The 18,924-nt window shown below is 44.8% G+C and overlaps 1 protein-coding gene across 4 annotated transcripts in view; it reads right to left on the minus strand.

The window, feature by feature from the left end:
• Positions 1-18,924, minus strand: part of ZDHHC1 (zDHHC palmitoyltransferase 1) — an 84,722-nt gene that overhangs the window by 6,181 nt on the left and 59,617 nt on the right. For all 4 annotated transcript variants that reach the window (XM_077458495.1, XM_077458486.1, XM_077458491.1 and 1 more), the window contains 4 exons: positions 14,180-14,338; positions 12,892-13,007; positions 3,336-3,418; positions 2,672-2,762 (listed from right to left, as the gene is read on the minus strand). In XM_077458495.1, the coding sequence (XP_077314621.1) occupies positions 2,672-2,762; positions 3,336-3,418; positions 12,892-13,007; positions 14,180-14,338 (449 nt within the window). The remainder of the gene's footprint in view (positions 1-2,671; positions 2,763-3,335; positions 3,419-12,891; positions 13,008-14,179; positions 14,339-18,924) is intronic.

An 18,924-nucleotide genomic window follows, 5' to 3' on the forward strand; every position in this document is an offset into this window, starting at 1 on the left:
AGCGTTAAAAATAGCGCCTGCAATCCGCCCTCAAACAGCTGCTCCATTGTCTCCAGTGTGGAAGCCCGAGGGTTTCCACACTGGAGTGGTGCGCTGGCAGGGCGTCAGGAAAAGTCCTGCCAGAAGCTTCTTTGGAGTGTTTACCGCTCCTCCACTGATCCTGTCCATTGAAATCAATGGGGCAGCGTGACTATACCACCGGCAAAATGTAATATTGTGGTGCATTGCGGGCAGTTTTAACCCTTTCTTGGCTGCTAGCCGAAACGCGCCGCAAATCCGATGGTAAAACGCTGATAAAAATAGCGGCATTTTACCACCAAAGCTATAGGAGGCACAGTGTGAAAGGGAGTGCTCCTAATCTCAGCTTGTTACCTGTATAAAAAAAAAAGACACCTGTCCACAGAAGCCAGCAATCAATCAGATTGCAATCTCTCCACCATGGCAAAGACCAAAGAGCTGTCCAAGGATGTAAGGGACAAGATTTTAGACCTACACAAAGCTGGAATGGGCTACAAGATCATTGCCAAGCAGCTTCGTGAGAGGGTGACGACAGTTGATACAATTATTTGAAAATAGAAGAAACACAAAATAACTGTCAATCTCCCTCTGTCTGGGGCTCCAGGCAAGATCTCACCTTGTTAAAAGTGTCAATGATCATAAGAACGGTGAGGAATCAGCCCAGAACTACACGGGAGAAACTAGTCAATGATCTCAAGGAAGCTGGGACCATAGTCACCAGGAAAACAATTGGTAACACACTACACTGTGAAGGACTGAAACCCTGCGGCGCCTGCAAGGTCCCCCTGCTCAATAAAGCACATGTACAGGCCTGTCTGAAGTTTGCTAATGAACATCTGATTGACTCAGAGGAGAACTGGGTGAAAGCGTTGTGGTCAAATGAGACCAAAATTTAGCTCTTTGGCATCAACTCAACTCGCAATGTTTGGAGGAGGAGGTATGCTTCCTATGACTCCAAGAATACCATCCCCACCGTCAAACATGGAGGAGAAAACATTATGCTTTGGGGGCAATTTTCTGCTAAGGGGACAGGACAACTTTAACGCATCAAAGGGACAATGGACGGTGCCATGTACCATCAAATCTTGGGTAATGACCTCCTTCCCTCAGACAGAGCATTGAAAATGGGTCGTGGATGGGTATTCCAGCATGGCAATGACCCTATACAAACACGGCCAATGCAACAAGAGAGTGGCTCGAGAGGAAACATATTAAGGTCTTGGAGTGGCCTAGCCAGTCTCCAGACCTTAATCCAATAGAAAATATGTGGAGGGAGCTGTAGACATGAGTTACCAAATGTCAGCCTCAGACCCTTAATGACTTGGAGAGGATCTGCAAAAGAGTGGGACAAAATCCCTCCTGAAATATGTGCAAAACTGGTGGCCAACTACAAGAAACGTCTGACCTCTGATTGCCAACAAGGGTTTCTCCACCAAGTACCACCAAGTTATGTTTTGCAAAGAGGTCAAATACGTACAGTATTTAACTCATTAACATGCAAATCAATTTATAACATTTTTGAAATGTGTTTTTCTGTAGATTTTTGTTGTTGTGTTGTAAAATAAACCTACCCTTAAAATTATAGACTGATCACTTCTTTGTCAGTGGGCAAACGTACAAAATCAGCAGGGGATCAAATACTGTTTTTAACCCCCACTGTTTCACACGGGTAATCTGATCAGGACCGCCTGTCAATTTTTAGGGCTGGCCTGATCGTACACTTAATGCACTTCTATGGTGCGGCAGATGTCAGCACTGACATGTTCACTGACATCCGCCGCTATCTGATCCGGTCTGTGAAATCCAGACGGGTGGATACCTTGTTTTCCGTCTGTAGAATCGGATCAAATGAAAATGGACAGGCGGTCCGTTTACATTCGATCTCCATAGACAGGTTCATCTCCAAACAGTGAACACAGAACAATAGGAGATGTTCTTATGTGCAAACAAATGCATGCAACATAACATTTTGTGATAAAAAATATTCAGAAGCTTCCAGTAATAACAACTACATGGACAATGGCATAACTAGAACCTTTAGGGCTCAAGTGCAAGAAATCGCGAAGAGCCCCCTGGCCAGGTTCCTTCCCTTGGCCCACAATGGCAGAACGCCAGGGCCCAGTTGCAAGTGCGATCTTTGTGACCCTAGTAGTTCTGCCACTGGTGTCAGTATTTTTTAAATGAGGTTTACTTTTTTTTTTTGGAGCCCTGTTGGGGGGCTTTGTCGAGATTTCAGGGGTCTAAACAGACCTCTGATGTTTCACCTTTGAGACAAAGGACCCAGCCCTCAATCTTGTTGATATACAAAAATATTGGTGTGCTAAAATCAATATCCCACCTCACACAAGGTGTGTGTTGAATTAAGTCCTCAAGCAATAGGTCCCTAATTTAAGGAACAAAAATCACACAAGTGCATAAATTAATAAATAAACCAAAATTAGTGTAAAATAAATTCACCAGTCCAGAGGACCCCCGCTTAATTTGAATTGCGGAATAAAGTGCTATCAGTGCATATCCCCTTCCCTGCTCTTCATCCTGACACATCCCCACATTATGTCTACATACATCTAACATGGTATCCTTTATCCATCATCCCTGTTGATGGGTACATCAGGAATATTGTCTAGGACCGAAAAGACATGTAATTAATTACCTTCTTTGGCTTCTGCTGTAAAGCTGGTGATAGGTTATGGTCTGAGTCAGGGTTACCATCTGCAATATCAGCATTTAAGGACATTGGGGAGCTAGAAAAAAGAAATTTCACAAAATTGTAACATTGCTGTTGGCTCAAATGTTGTCACATGCTATCCAATACCTGACCTTATGCAGAAGGGACTCCTAAAACATATTAGCATTGCTTATAGTCTATACATATTTTGAAAGACAATAATCGAAAAGGAGATCTGTATGGTAATGCTTCAAACCCTTTTTAGCCTCCTTTCTCTACTAGAAAGGTCACTGATCATCATTGCCACTTGCAATAAAAAAATAAATAAATACGATGAAAACCAAGAAGACAACACACATTCTGTTCTACAAAGCAACTAAACAGAACATGTGTGATGAAAAGTGCAGCATGCTGCAGTTTTGCAACTAAAACAGAGAAGGACTGAAAAAATTTGAATATTCAGGTATAAAAGTAGAATCATTCATAGTACAGTTTTCTTCCCACTTATAGGAAAAAAAAACAGTAATTAAAAATGGACCAGAAAATAATGCAGAAAGACACTTACTTATGTGGACACACACACATACTTTTTTTTAATTTTTTTTTTTTAACATTTTTAAATTATATGCAGCGTTTGATTTTCACTCACTCAGTGTTCAGTGATCCAGATGAAGGACCCTCAATCAGTACTTCAGGATTTGTATATATGAGGCTTCCTCCATAACTCTCCTCCTGAAGAACAAAGCAAAATGTGAACTTCGTGAACCATTATACACGTAAAAATAGGATTTTTTGTACTCACTGTAAAATCCTTTTCTCTGTAATTCACCAACCGACACAGCTCCTCTCTTAGCCATTGGGTTGTTACGCCCACCTTTCAGAGAATACTAGGCATTACATGTTACGTAACACACAGAACTTTCTAGTTCCGCTCAGGGGGCGGTCCCTTAGGCAACAACCCTCCAGCCTGCCATGCAGTCATCAGTACGTCAACAAGCAGTATAATGTAAAGAGAAAAAGGAGGAGCGGGTGCTGTGTCGGTCGGTGAATTACAGAGAAAAGGATTTTACGGCGAGTACAAAAAATCCTATTTTCTCTTATATTCACCGACCGACACAGCTCCTCTCTTGGGATGTCCCCAAGCAGTGCCAAAAACGAGGGGTGGGAAAACAGCATAAAAAACGTCATCCACCATGGCAAATGGAAACTAGTGAAACTTTACCCACAAAAAAAAAAAGCCAGTGCGTGGAAAAATCCACCACAAAACCAGGGTAGCCTCAACAGGAGTGTCTACCCACAACCGCACCAAAAACAATGTAATGCAACAGTGCATTAACTTCACGGTACTGCGTTTTTATAAAAAAAAACAGGAAAAAATAAAAACATTGCATACTCAATTGCAACTATACAGCCGTCTGAAAAACTTTGCGGCCAAAACAGGCATCAGCCGATGCACTGACCTCTACCTTTTAGAACTTAGTAAACGTGTGGACAGACGACCAGGTCGCCACTTTACACACTTGAGCGACATACGCTTGGTGTTGGAAGGCCCAAGACGTTCCGATTGCCCTTGTGGAGTGGGCCGTGACCAGAAAGGGGGCAGCTGCCCCTTCAAGGCGTAGGCTTGTACTACAATTGGTCTGATCCACCTGGAAATGGTGGCCGATGAGACCACCATGCCTTTCTTTGGACCAGCCACCGAAACAAACAGCAAGCCTGACTTCCTCAAAGGGAGCTGTGGCAGACAAATACACGTCCAGAGCGTGAAGGGCCACCTCCTTCGGATGTGTCGGCTTAGGACACAGAGATGGTAACATAATGTCCTCATTGATGTGAAACGCCGAAACCATCTTCGGCAGAAAAGACGTTTGAGGACACAACACCACCTTATCCTTGTGGATAACCAGGTAGGGCGACTTGCAGGACAAGGCCTCCTGGCCGATGTAATAGCCACTAGAAAGACCACTTTCTGGGAAAGAGTCAGAGGGAATCTCCCCGATATTCTCAAATGGCGTTTTTTGCAGCGCCGATAACACCAGGTTCAAATCCCAACGGTGGACGCACCAGTGAGTGAGACGCCAGGGGTCGTTGAAAAAAAAAAAACAGCCAAGGCTGATATTTGTCCTTTAATGGTGCTTAATGCCAACTTCTGGTCTACTCCTTGCTGAAGAAACAGCAGGATCCTGGATATAGCAAAGGAGCGTGGATGCCATCCTTTCTCCTCACCCATGGAGATGTAGGCCTTCCAGGTACGATGATAAATCTTCCTGGAAGAGGATTTCCATGCTCTCAACATAGTGGGGATCACCGAGTCCGACAGACCCCGGTTCCTCAACACCTGCCTCTCAATAGCCATGCCGTTAAAGCCAGCGATGGTAAAGCAGGATGGAGAATCGGACCTTGAGACAGGAGGTCCTCTCATAACGGAAGTCGCCAGGGGGCATCTGCCACCAGCTGCACTAGGTCTGCGTACCAAGGCCGTCGAGGTCAATCTGGGGCGACCAGAATTACTGGCATCCCCTCGACTTCCACTCTGCGGAGCAGACGTGGTAGCAGCTTTAGTGGTCGAAAAGCATAGATCAGCTGATACTGACCCCACGGAGCCACCAGCGCGTCTGCCCAAGGACCTCTTGTCCTGGACACGAATCTCGGCACCCTCCGATTGAGACAGGAGGCCAGAAGATCCACGTCTGGTGTGCCCCACCGCAGGCACAGCAGCCTTAAAACCTCCGGATGCAACGCCCATTCTCCTGGGTCCAGCATCTGGCGACTCAGATAGTCCACCTGCCAGTTCTCCACTCCCGGGATGTAAATGGCCGACAGGGCCGGAACATGTCACTCTGCCCACCGAAGTATGTGAGCGACCTCCCATGTGGCAGCTGAGCTTCTTGTTCCTCCTTGGTGATTGAAATATGCCACCGCAGTGGCGTTGTCTGACTGGATCCTGATCGGACGCCCTCGCAGTCTCAACGACCATAGCCTGATCACTCTCAGCTCGAGCAGATTGATCGGCAATTTGGATTCCTCCGTCGACCAGAGGCCTTGAGCCGACTGAACCCCCATTACTCCACCTCAGCCGGATAGGCTGGCGTCTGTTGTGATCACTTTTCATTTCAGAGGTAGGAACGACTTCCCGGACTGAAGCACCGGGGACCTCAGCCACCAGATCAGGGAATCTCTGACTAACTGGCTCACCTGGATTTGCCGATCCAGGGACAATGGAGATTTGCCCCACTTTGTCAAAATCTCCTTCTGCAGAACTCTGGTGTGGAACTAGGCATACGGTACTGCCTCGAAGGAGGCCACACGAGTCCCAGGACTCGCATGCAAATGCAAAGAGACGACCACTTGCGATTCATCAACAGTTTTACCGTGGCTCTGAGAGTCTGCAGCTTGTCTGAAGGGAGAAAAAACTCTCGCTTCCCTGGAGTCCAGCAGCAAGCCTAGGTACTCCAAATGCTGGGTCGGTACTACCACCGGCTTCTTTAGATTCAACAGCCACCCAAACTCTGAGGTGGAAGATGCTCTCAGGAGGAGATCGCCTAGGTATCCCATGATCGCGATCCCACTTTGCCGCAGCAACACCAAGACTGGAGCCAATACCTTGGTAAAGACTCGGGGGGCCAATGCCAAACCAAAAGGGAGAGCCACAAACTGATAGTGGGCTTCCCCGACTGCAAACCGCAGAAATTTTTGATGCTTGAGGCATATGGGTATGTGCAGGTACACATCCTGGATGCCTAAGGATGCCAGGGAGTCCCCTTGATGGAGTGCAGCGACTACTGAGTGAACTGATTCCATTCTGAACCTCTGTACTTTCACAAAGTGATTGAGGGCTTTTAGATCCAAGATTGGACGTACCCCTTCCTTCTTGGGAACTACAAAAAGGTTTGAGTAGAACCCCTGGAAACGTTCCGATTCAGGAACAGGTACAATCACCCCGAGATTCAGCAGGTCCCTTACGGCCCCCTAGAGGGCCTCCCGGCTTGCCGGGAGAACGGGAATGCTGGAGGGGAAGAATCTGTTTGGCGGCCAAGAGAGAAACTCTATCGTGTAGCCTGAGGAGATCAGATCGCGACCCCCCACCCGAGACATGGGTGGGGGCAAACCTTCACACAGTAGCACTTTTGTTCCCAGGCTTCCAGGGGCGTTTCTGTCCTTCCGTAGTCGTCCTGTCGGGCTGGGGACATTTGGCCGAAGCTCCGGGCGGACGAAAAAGCCGTTTGTGAGCGGAAAAGGAGGGCCTTTGCCTACGGCGTGGCTCCTTAGCCTTCCTGGCCTGTGGGAGTAGTGTACTCTTACCACCCGTGGCATTCTTAATAATGTCATCCAAAGAGGCTCCAAAAAGCCGGTCGCCAATGAAGGAAAGATCCGTCAGGGCTTTCTTGGATGCCTGGTCAGCAGACCAGCATTTTAACCAAATCAGGCAACTCAGCACCACTGCTGACACTGAAGCCCTGGATAACAGGGGGAGAGTATCCAGGGCCGTGTCACAAACGTACTTAAGGACTTGTTGGTCTGCTAGTTCCACGTAGACAGGAGAAGCCTGTTGTTCTCCCAATTTGCGGTGCAACAACTTTGCCCACTCAGTGTCTGCGACACTTGTGCAGATGCCAGTACTGGTCGCACGGCTGACCCCACAACCGTAAACGAGCCACTGCCTCGGCCTTCCTGTCCGTGGGATCCTTAAATGCAAGAGTCCCCTCTACCGGGATCGTGGTTACTTTGTTTAACCTGGATACTGGGGGGTCCACGACCGGAGGAGCCGGACACTTTTTGAGAAGGCTCTCCCTGAAAGGGTAACGCCCCGCCATGTATTTGGGGACCGAAAAAGGTCCGTTGCAGTCTACCCCATTCCTTGTAAATGAACTTGTCAAAATAAGTCAGATACGGCAGCACCTTAGGTGAACGGGCTGCCTTACGGGACCCAAAAGGGACTGCTACCTCAGCAGAAGCATCTGCTGGCTCCTGAATCTTCATGGTTTCACGCACAGCTGTGATAAGTGCTCCAACAAGCACTTTGTCACGCACGGACCCGAACGGGGACTCATCCTCACTGTCAGAGCGGTCCTGGTCAGCGACATCTGAAACGACAGAGCAGGGGTCACCAGCCTCAGCAGGGCCTGAGTCTGTGTCAGAGCTCTCCCCAGAGGAAGGGGGGGCAGGGGCCACTTTTTAGCACCTTTGCGCCCACGCACCGCCTCCATCTTGGCAACGAACGAATTGAGGATGGCCTTCAAGGTGTCCAAAGGCACTGCACATTCCGCAGGCGAACCGGTTGCAATTGCCTGGATTCCGGGGGAAGAAACATCAGTTTCTGAAGCCATGCTGACCCTACCCTGTCTGCCACCCGAAGGGGACTTAGGACAGTGACAGTCCCACCCTCCTTACTGCTGCTGGCTGAGGGGCTCTTTCCCGCAGGACTCACCACCCTGAGGGGTTCTGCATTATCTAGCAGGTAGTGCCTGTTGTCTCTGTTGGCTCCCAGGTGCAGAGGAATCAGCTCTATGTCAGTGGAAGCAGCTGCTAATGGCGCTGAAACAGCTCTGTAGGGTGCTCAGGCTCAAAGAAAATGGCCGCCCAGCATCCAGTATAAGGACATAAAACACAAGGAAAATGGCAGCCAGAGCACAGGAGCACATGCTGCCGCTAGAGAACACTGAAAAAACGTGTTTAGGCTTCCAGAAAATAAGCAACGGCGTCCAGTATAAGGACAAATCACAGGGAAAATGGCCGAAGAAGCCCAGGAGAGCATGCTTTCCCTTTCCCACACCTAAGATGGCCACTGATGCAAAAGCCATGAGGGACAGGGAGAAACAATGGTGGTGAAACAGTACTGCACAGGACACAAGCACAGCCTCACAGGCACCTTCCAGGGACATGAAAAACAGGACCCAGGACACAGCCAGCCAGCACAACCCCACCCCCCCAGGTGAGAGCCCCCCGGAGAGCCCCTGCACAGACACACACACCCCTCTGCAGCATCCCCCACAGGGAGGGGGAGGGAGAAAGGGACAGGGAGAGGAGAGAGGGAGGTGAGGGACCCCTGAATCGACCTCCCAGGGAATGCCCAGCTGCTCAGCCCCACTGAGGCAGGGAGAGCTGTACTTACTAGTCCTGCAGAGCTGGGAGACATTCCATCACAGACCCACTCACTGATCAGTACATGGTGGCTGCTGGCCCGGAACACTGTGACACAGACATCAGTAGCCCGTTCACGTGTGCCCCAGAGCATAAAAGCTCACCGACCACCTCTGGAGCTGAGGTTTCATTGTGGCCGAGTCAGTAGGGAGCCATGGTCTGCACACGCTCGATGGCCGGACTAAGGAGACTACAAAGATAAGGGTATTCAGCCTGTCACCCAGCCGGCTGTTGATAGCAGATCATAGGATCTGTCATCTTGCGCAAAAAGCCAAGCTTCTGCAGAAAAAAAAAAAGATGGACCGATGGGCCCGTCAGGGTTCCTAGGTCCTTCTCCTTCACTAGGCAAAATAAAACTGATGACTGCATGGCAGGCTGGAGGGTTGTTACCTAAGGGACCGCCCCCTGGGTGGAACTGGAAAGTTCTGTGTGTTACATAACATGTAATGGCTAGTATTCTCCTAAAGGTGGGCGCAACAACCCAATGGCTAAGAGAGGAGCTGTGTCGGTCGGTGAATTACAGGGAAAGTAATATTAGGTTATTAGTTAAACATGAGATGTCTGGAGGTCAAGAGCCATAGATTTGCCTTTGCACATTTAAAGTGGACTGTGACAGAAGTAGCAGGGACAGGGGCTTTTGGAGAGGACTGGATGCTAGCCTCTTGTCTTTGCCATCCTGGTGTTTATATCTGCATTTTAGTGCAAAGTCTACTTTAAGACAGTGTAAGACTCTCAGGGAGTGTGTCCTGATATCTTGCCCTTCTGAAGACTGATAGTTCAGGTTACTTTAGTTATTTAGCAGAGTCTGAGGAAACAGGAACCACTGCTACACTGTATAGCAAATAGCACAGTAGCTATTTTTTTTATTTTTTTTTAACTGCAATTTTTCCTCTCACTATGCACTTGTAGTTGAAACAGGCAAGCAATTTTGTCACCCGCATGAATAGCAAAAAGAAATCCACAGATGCCCCCTGTGGTTCCTGGGACAATGCAAAGATGCCAGCACAAACTCTTAATTTAATTTAAATGGTGAATTTTCTCTCATATCTTACTTAACGTTATGTAAGCATGCAAAACAGCCCACTGTTTATTCATAGGCATAATAGTTCCCTGGCCAGATACCAGTTAGATTTTTCTTAGATTTGATCTGCTAGAACTGAAAAATAAACTAACAACCATTTAGAACAAACCAAAATAACAGATCTGAAATATTATGCACTAGGTTGGCATTACACTACAGAGATACGGTTCACAATAGCTGGTCTAACAGATCAAATTTGGCTTGTGTGGGTACTATATTACAGCCGTGGCCAAAAGTTTTGACAATGACAATTCATTTTCACAAAGTCTGCTGCCTCTGTTTTTATGATAGCAATTTCCATACAGTGGATCTAAAAAGTCTACACACCCCTGTCAAATGTCAGGTTTCTGCGATATTAAAAAAATGAGACAAAGATAAATTATTTCAGAACTTTTTCCACCTTTGGTGTGACCTATAAATTGTACAACTTAATTGAAAAACAAACTGAAATCTTTTAGGAGGGAGAAGTAAAATTAAAAAAAAATAAATAATGTGGTTGCATAAGTGTGTACTCCCTTTTATAACTGGGGATGTAGCTGTGTTCTAAATAAAGCAATCACATTTAAACTCATGTTAAATAGGAGTCAGTACACACCTGCCATCATTAAAGTAAAGTTCCTCTGATTAACCCCAAATAAAGTTCAGCTGTTCTATATTTTTTACTTCCCCCACCTAAAAGATTTCAGTTTGTTGCTCAACTGAGTTGTAAAGTTTATAGGTCACATTAACCTCCCTGGCGGTACCATTATTTCGGATTTTAGGTGCTAAAAGCGGTACCATTATTTTGCATGAAAATTTGGCGTTTTATATTGTAGTCCTGCAATTCTTAGGAATAACTCTCTTAAATCTGTCCAAACCAGAGTCTAGCAGACATCCCAGGTATGATAAAGTTTGAAAAATTAAATCATAAATTATAATATAATAAATAATTATAAATAATTGTACCAAATAATAATATAACAATAATAAAAATTATTCAATAATGTAATCTAATCAAAAACACTGAAATTTGCTGAGTTGCAGAATTGTCACTGTCATTACTTTTCACTATTTGATGACGGATCTCCCCACAAATCGCTATCGCTCAATTCTGCGAGTCATTCTAATTTATTATCGCTGTTTTCTAGCTGGTCTAAAATCATTTTTGATGTACAGTGACAGTTTTGGTTGCTATGGACAATCTCCAGTTTCCAGGCATAAAGAACAGTTTTTACAATATAAAACTGCATGCAGGACACTGGGCAGACCACTAGGGACAAAGGGGATGTGAAATATTTACATACAGCAATGTAATCTGTAAGATTACATTATACTGTATGTATACTGTTTATTTCACTTTTTGAATTTGGCGCCGATCTCCGTGCCCGTGCGTCGCAACGCTCGCAGGGCACGGAGATCGCCGATGTGATAGATCGAGCGAGACACGGCTCGCTCGTACAGCGGGGAGACATCGCTGGATTCGAAGGAGAAGGTAAGGAAACCTCCTCCTGGATCCAGCGACGCTGTCCCGAGTCTGACTCGGGGATACCGCTTTTGGTATAAAAAATCCACCCCGAGTCAGACTCGGGAATACCGTCAGGGGGGTTAAAACATGGAAAAAGTTCTGAAATTATTTATATTTGTCTCATTTTTTTACATCATAGAAACCTGACATTTTAACAGGGGTGTGTAGACTTTATATCCACTGTATACTCCAGAATGTTATGAAGAGTGATCAGATAAATTGAAATTATTTGCAAAGCCCCTCTTTTCCATGAAACTGTACTTAATCCCATGAAAAACATTTCCAGTGCATTTGTGAAGAATGCTTCAGGGCGCCCCAGAAAGTCCAGTAAGTGCCAGGACCGTCTCCTACAATTAATTCAGCTGTGGATTTGGGGCACCACAAGTGCAGAGTTCACTCAGGAATGGCAGCAGGCAGGTGTGAATGCAATTGCACACACACAGTGAGGCAAAGACTTTTGGAGGATGGCCTGATGTCAAGAAGGGCAACAAAGAAGCCACGTCTCTCACATCAGGGACAGAGTGATATTCTGCAAAAAGCTACAGGGATTGCACTGCTGAGGACTGGGGTAAAAGTAATTTTCTCTGATGAATCCCCTTCCTGATTGTTTGGGGCATCCAGAAAAAAACCTTGTCCAGAGAAGAAAAGGTGAGTGCTACCATCAGCCATGTGCCATGCCAACAGTAAAGCATCCTGAGACCATTCATGTGTGGGGTTGCTTCTCAGCCAAGAATGGGCACACTCACAATTTTGCCTAAGAACTCAGCCATTAATAAAGAATAGTACAAAAACATCCTCAGAGAGCAACTTCTCCCGACCAGCCAACAACAGTTTGGTGACGAACAATGCCTTTTTCAGCATGATGGAGCACCTTGCCATAAGGCAAAAGTGATAACTAAGTGGCTTGGGGAACAAAACATCCAAACGTTTGGGTCCTAGGCCAGGAAACTCCCTAGACCTTAATCCCATTGAGAACTTGTGGTCAATCCTCAAGAGGCGGGTAAACAAAAAAACCCACAAATTCTGACAAAACTCCAAGCATTCATTATGCAAGAATGGACTGCCATCAGTTTGGATGTGGCCCAGAAGTTGAGTGACAGCAAGCCAGGGCGATTTGCAGAGGTCCTGAAAATGAAGGTTTAACACTGCAAATATTAACTCTTTGCATAAACCTAATGTAATTGTCAATAAAAGCCTTTGACACTTCAGAAACGCTTGTAATTATACTTCAGTATACATCTGATCTAAAAACACTGAAGCAGCAGACTTGGTGAAAATTATTATTTGTGTCATTCTCAAAACTTTTGGCCATGAATGTATTGGGTAGGTTCTTGTATACACTATTGGACATCTATAGTGCCTGCTATAGGTTTTCTCTTAAACTTCATAATATAATAGGCAGCACCTTGTTCTGGATTTGGGGATTGCACAGAAGACCCTGAAAATCTTGCAGGCTGCTCAGTCGCTGTTCAGACTTACTTGTGCATGGCCTGTGGGTGGCGTCTTCCCCTCATCTAGACACTTGCTATTGGATTTCATTTCCTGCTTCTGCCGCTGGTGCATTATGTACTCATAAGTGCTAAGCTTATTCCACACTACAAATGAAGGTTTGAAGCAATTGTTTTTAACATGTAAAATCTAACCATACAACACAATTAATGCTGTTAAGTTTGTAATAATAATGTAGTTAACCCATTTTTTACTAAAATGTTAAACAATCCCACATACTGATGGAAATATTTGGTAATTATATCTATATTTCAAGGCGCCCACTTGAGGGTAATCTCTGTATATCGGCTGTATAGTATACACCATTCACTATATTCATACCTGCAGCATTTCCGTAAACTGATGCTAGAGTCCTGGGGAAGTCTAATGCATTAATAAAGTCTGTAAACTGGGGTGCTCCAGCAGAACTAAGAATGTATATATAGAAACATTGTAGGTAGGAGTATAGCCTCTTACTTCACAGCACTTTGCTGAAATGCAAGATTGCTTTAAAGAGTATCTCCACTTTTGTTGAGAAAAAAAAAAAAGCATTCCCCTCTGGGTGATCTATGTACAATGCAAGGATTTTAACAAACTTTGTTGCAGATTCCCACCTTTTTTTATTCTGAAGAAATCCCTGTGTGTGTTCTCTGTGCTGAATCTAATGGGAGTGGTTTCAAAATTATCAACAAGCTGCTGCATCTGCAGGTCTCTAATGAGGAAAATTGTAGGGTCTGTATCCCTTTAGTTGTGATTTCCTATTGGGAGTATCTCACCAAAAATGATATTCGTGTTGCAGGGGGTGCCTGAAATCTGACTTGTAGCTTAGTGCAGACTTCTGGGAAAATCAGTGAGCAAATGAGACCAGCAGGGGGGGACATTTGTACGCATTCTATCTACAGAACACCTCCAGGTAGCCATATTGAATTGTACTTTACAGAAAATTACAGAGCTGCAGATTGAAAATAAAAGGTCATTTTTTTAATGACATTCAATTACAATATGTGTTGCAATTGTATATGCTATATTATTTTTTTAGTTGCTATTTTTTTCCTACAAAAGTGGAGTTACCCTTTAAGAATAAAGGTAAACAATGTGCATAAAGAATTCCTAGATAAATAAAGACCCCACCCAAGTACGATTTTATCTACAATTGCCATATCATATAAACTATTATAGCTTGAGAAAAAGTACAAGCCTTTCTGTAAAGAAAAAAAAAAAAAAACACCAACATATACATAAATGAAACACATTCCACTTTTACTTTTCTGTCACCTACAGAGGTAGATGTGAAAGCACAGCAGTTGTCCTATCAGGAAAATGGTAATGAGTCCCATTACTGAAACAAGAGCTGCCAGGCCCAAAATTACAGATGCTTGGGTCTCCACTGGACTAGCTGGAAGGAACACAAACCATACATTTGACAGGTTCTTCACACCTAGAAAACATACATATACATAAATACCACAAAATAACTACACAATTTAGATGTATTACTGTTGAACATTACAGAAAATGTAGAAATAACTACTTATCTTCTTTACAGTCTTTAAAGTGGTTGTAAACCCTTACAAACCACTTTGACCTACAGGTAAGCCTAGATTAAGGCTTACCTGTAGGTCCAAGAAATATCTCCTAAACCTACACAGTTTAGGAGATATTTACCCGAAGACAGCCACCGCTGTCTACGGCGCATGTGCCGTAGACAGCGGCGCGCAGGCGCACTGGGCAGGCCGTGGCGATATGCCGCAGATTGCAGCGTTATGCCGTGAGTGACTTCTCCCGTGCGCATGCGTGGGAGTGACGTCATCGCGGCTCCGGCGAATCACAGCGCCGGAGCAGCGACACCCGGAAGTCGCTCCAAGATACATGGCAGCGGCGAAGAGGAAGACGGAGGACTGCTTTGGGGGCTTCGTTCTCAGGTAAGTTATTCATAATGAGCTAGTATGCTATGCAGGGTGTGTTTTTTTTGCCTTTACTTCCTCTTTAACAGTGCAAGGATTTAAACATTGTCCTGCTACAATATACACAATAGGTAGGTACAGTAACACCAGTACATACATATGTTCTCATGGTACTATGGGTTATTGTACAATGACTATTATAAGTGCTTTGTTAATCATCTTGCTGAATAATGCCTGATAATGCTATGTGACTTCCACATCCTGCATGCATTGGAAATGCTTGAGTTGGAAGTTCTGTGGATATTGCACTACAGATGATGGTTAGGGGTGATGCAAAATGTGATAGACCAACACAAAGTGGCACATAATTGTGAAGCTGAAGGAAAATGATAAATGGTTTTCCTATTTTTTTTTACTAATAAATATCTGAAAAGTGTGGCGTGCATTTGTATTCAGCCCCCTTTACTCTGATACCTTTAACTAAAATCTAGTGGAACCAATTGCCTTCAGTCACCTAACTGGTAAATAGAGTCCACCGGAGTGGAATTTAATCTCAGTATTAGACACAGCTGTTCTGTAAAGCCCTTGGAGAACCTTAGTGAACAAACAGTGAAGGCCAAGGGATAAAGTTGGAGAAGTTTAACCACTTAAGCCCCGGACCAATTTGCAGCCAAAGCACCAAGCCCCTTTTTGCGATTCGGCATTGCTTCGCTTTAACTGACAATTGCGCGGTCGTGCGACGTGGCTCCCAAACAAAATTGGCGTCCTTTTTTTCCCACAAATGGAGCTTTCTTTTGGTGGTATTGATCACCTCTGCATTTATTTTTTGTGCTATAAACAAAAATAGAGCGACAATTTTGAAAAAATGCAATATTATTACTTTTAGCTATAATAAATATCCCCCAAAAATATATAAACATTTTTTTTCCCCCCTCAGTTTAGGCCGATACTTATTCTTCTACATATTTTTGGTAAACAATCACAATTAGCGATTGTTGATTGGTTTGAGCAAAAGTTATAGCGTTTACAAAATAGGGGATAGTTTTATAGCATTTTTATAATTTTTTTTTTTTTACTAGTAATAGCGGCGATCAGCGATTTTTATTGTGACTGCGACATTATGGTGGACACATCGGACATTTTTGGAACCATTGTCAATAATACAGCAATCAGTGCTATTTAAATGCACTGATTCCTGTGTAAATGACACTGGCAGTGAAGGAGTTAACCACTAGAGGGCAGTGTAGGTGTTATGTATGACGTTATGTGTTTTTTTTTATTGTAGGGGGCGTGGCCTGGCATGTGACATCACTGATCGTCCTTCCCTATAAAAAGGGAACAGACGATCGGTGACAGCCACACAGGGAAGCACGGGGAGAGGTTTGTTTACACAGACCTCTCCTCGTTCTTCAGCTTTGTGACCCGATCGCGGGACACCATCGGCGATTGGGCCCGCTTGTCCCGAAGGCCACGGAGCACAGGACCAGGTCGGGAGAGCGCCACCGCAAGCACTTTTTAAGTGCCCAGCCGTGCCATTCTGCCGACGTACATCGGCGTGAGGCGGTCCTTAAGTGGTTAAAGCAGGATTAGGTTATGAAAAAAATATCCCAAGCTTTGAACATCTCATGAAGCACTGTTCAATTCATCATCCGAAAATGGAAAGAGTATGGCAGGAGGAGCTACAGAGATCCACAGCTCAGTTGGGAGAATTCGTCCACCGGACAACTATTAGTAGTGCACTTCACAAATCTGGCCTTTATGGAAGAGTGGCAAGAAGAAAGCCATTGTTGAAAGAAAGCCATAAGAAGTTCCGTTTGGCTCTATAAAGAGAATATTTCACCAGAATACCACTTCTGGTACATGACCCCTGATGTGCTCTACGCCATCCACCCAGCTAGCTCGGACCGCTGCTGGAGATGCCTGGGAGCCAGGGGGACATTGTACCATGTATACTGGGAATGTCCATTGATAATACCCTACTGGGAGTCGGTGAGTCGACTCCTGACTCACCTCTTAGAGAGGGAGGTCCCCCTCACCCCTACATTTTTTCTGCTAGGGCTGTCACCCCTGAAAACCCCAGCCCCACAGGGGAAACTGGTTAGGCACATCCTCACGGCAGCTCGCTACCTGGTGGCATTGAACTGGAAGTGCCGATCCCCTCCACTGGAGGGAGCGTTGTATGCTAGGATTAGGGAAGTAGAGCTAATGGAGAAGATGACGGCGAGGATGCGGGACCACCCTTGACGAGCACAACTTGATCTGGGAACTGCGGCACCACCGGGAGGAACCTAGCAGTCCAGGATAAGGTGCTGGCTGACGTTGGCAGAGCCTTCCACCTCCCTCCCTCCCTCCCCCCTTTTCTTTTTCTTTTTTTCTATTTTTTCTCCTCCTTTCCTCTCTCACCTGTCCCTGTCTATGGGTGTCCTCTAGGGACCCATGCACACACTTATTACACTGGCAGGATGGTATGTTTGAACGCGGTTGCATAAGTTGTATACATAACCTGCGCTGGACAATCTTGAGAAGTGTACACTGGAACATGGCCGGCAGACAGATATTGACACAGTACTTGAGAAATTAGCCGACCCATGTAATTTCCGTTTGAAAATGTTTGTACTGTTGATTGAACGACCATTGAACTTCAACTGTATGTCAAATTTATTTCAATAAAAAGTTATTGATAAGAAAAAAAAAAAAAAAAAAAAAGTTCCGTTTGCAGTTTGTGAGAAGCCATGTTGGAGACACAGCAAACATGTGGAAGAAGGTTCTCTGGTCAGACAAGACCAAAATGGTACTTTTTGGCCTAAATGCAAAACACTATGTGTGGCGGAAAACGAACACTGCACATCACCCTGAACACACCATCCTCACCGTGAAAAAACCCCAAATCCATTTGAGAATTTGTGGTAAGACCTGAAAATTGCTGTTCACAGACGCTCTCCATCCAATCTGACAGAGCTTGAACCATTTTGCAAAGAAGAATGGGCAAAAATGTCACTCTCTAGATGTGCAAAGTGGGTAGAAACATACCCAAAAAGATTTGCAGCTGTAATTGCAGTGAAAAGGTGGTAGTACAAAGTATTGACTCAGGGGGGCTGAATACAAATGCACGCCACACTTTTCACAAATTTGTAAAAAATTGAAAAAAAACATTTAGCATTTTCCTTCCACTTCATAATTATGTACCACTTTGTGCTGGTTTTATATATATATATTTATTTATATTATATATATATATTATATATACACACACACACACACACACACACACACAAATATATATATACACACAGTGGATATAAAAAGTCAGGATTCTGTGATGTAAAAAAATGAAAAGAAGAAGAAAAAGATGTATCAAGTGCAGAAAGTTCTCTGCTCACTTCTGACAAAAAATAAAAATAAAAAATCCAGGCAGCCTGCCAAGTTTCTCTCAACATCTGAGATAAAGAGAAACATTTTGTTCTTAGATCAAAGGGATAAATACCGGTCTGTAGATGAGGTGAGTTTAAACACCTAAAGAGGAGGTCCGCCCACCCCTGCAAAAATTAAAAGCCAGCAGCTACACATACTGCAGCTGCCAACTTTTAACAATAGGACACTTACCTGTCCTGGAGTCCAGCGATGTCAGCACCGCAGAGGTTTCCATCAGCTGTCGGGTGCTGCTGCCACCGCCATGGCAGATGAGGGAAATCAGGCAGTGCAGCATTACGACTTCATGCCGGGTCCCTACATGCATGAGTCACCTCTGCACTCTCCTACTGGCCCGGCGGCAGGGAAGGAGGGGGGAGCCGAGCCGCTGACGTAATTCGGCGCTGCCCGGACTCCCAGCATAACTCCACAGAGCTTCAAAAACTATTCTTTAAAGTGGCCCGAAAAATAATTGTGCTACACTTGTAGCATCATACTCAAAAACACTTGAGGCTGTAATTGATGCTAAAGGTGCTTTAGCAAAGTATTGAGCAAAGGATGTGAATACTTATGTAAATGTGATTTTTTTTCAGTTTTTTTATTTTTAATAAATTTTGCAAAGATTTCAAATAAACTTCTTTCACGTCATTATGCGGTATTGTTTGTCGAATTTTGAGGAGAATAGTGAGTTGAATTGAATCCATTTTGGAAT

Source organism: Lithobates pipiens, unplaced genomic scaffold (genome assembly GCF_037356315.1).
Source record: "Lithobates pipiens isolate NorthernLeopardFrog02 unplaced genomic scaffold, aLitPip1_a1.2 Scaffold_10, whole genome shotgun sequence".
In the NCBI taxonomy this organism is placed as follows: Eukaryota; Metazoa; Chordata; class Amphibia; order Anura; family Ranidae; genus Lithobates; species Lithobates pipiens.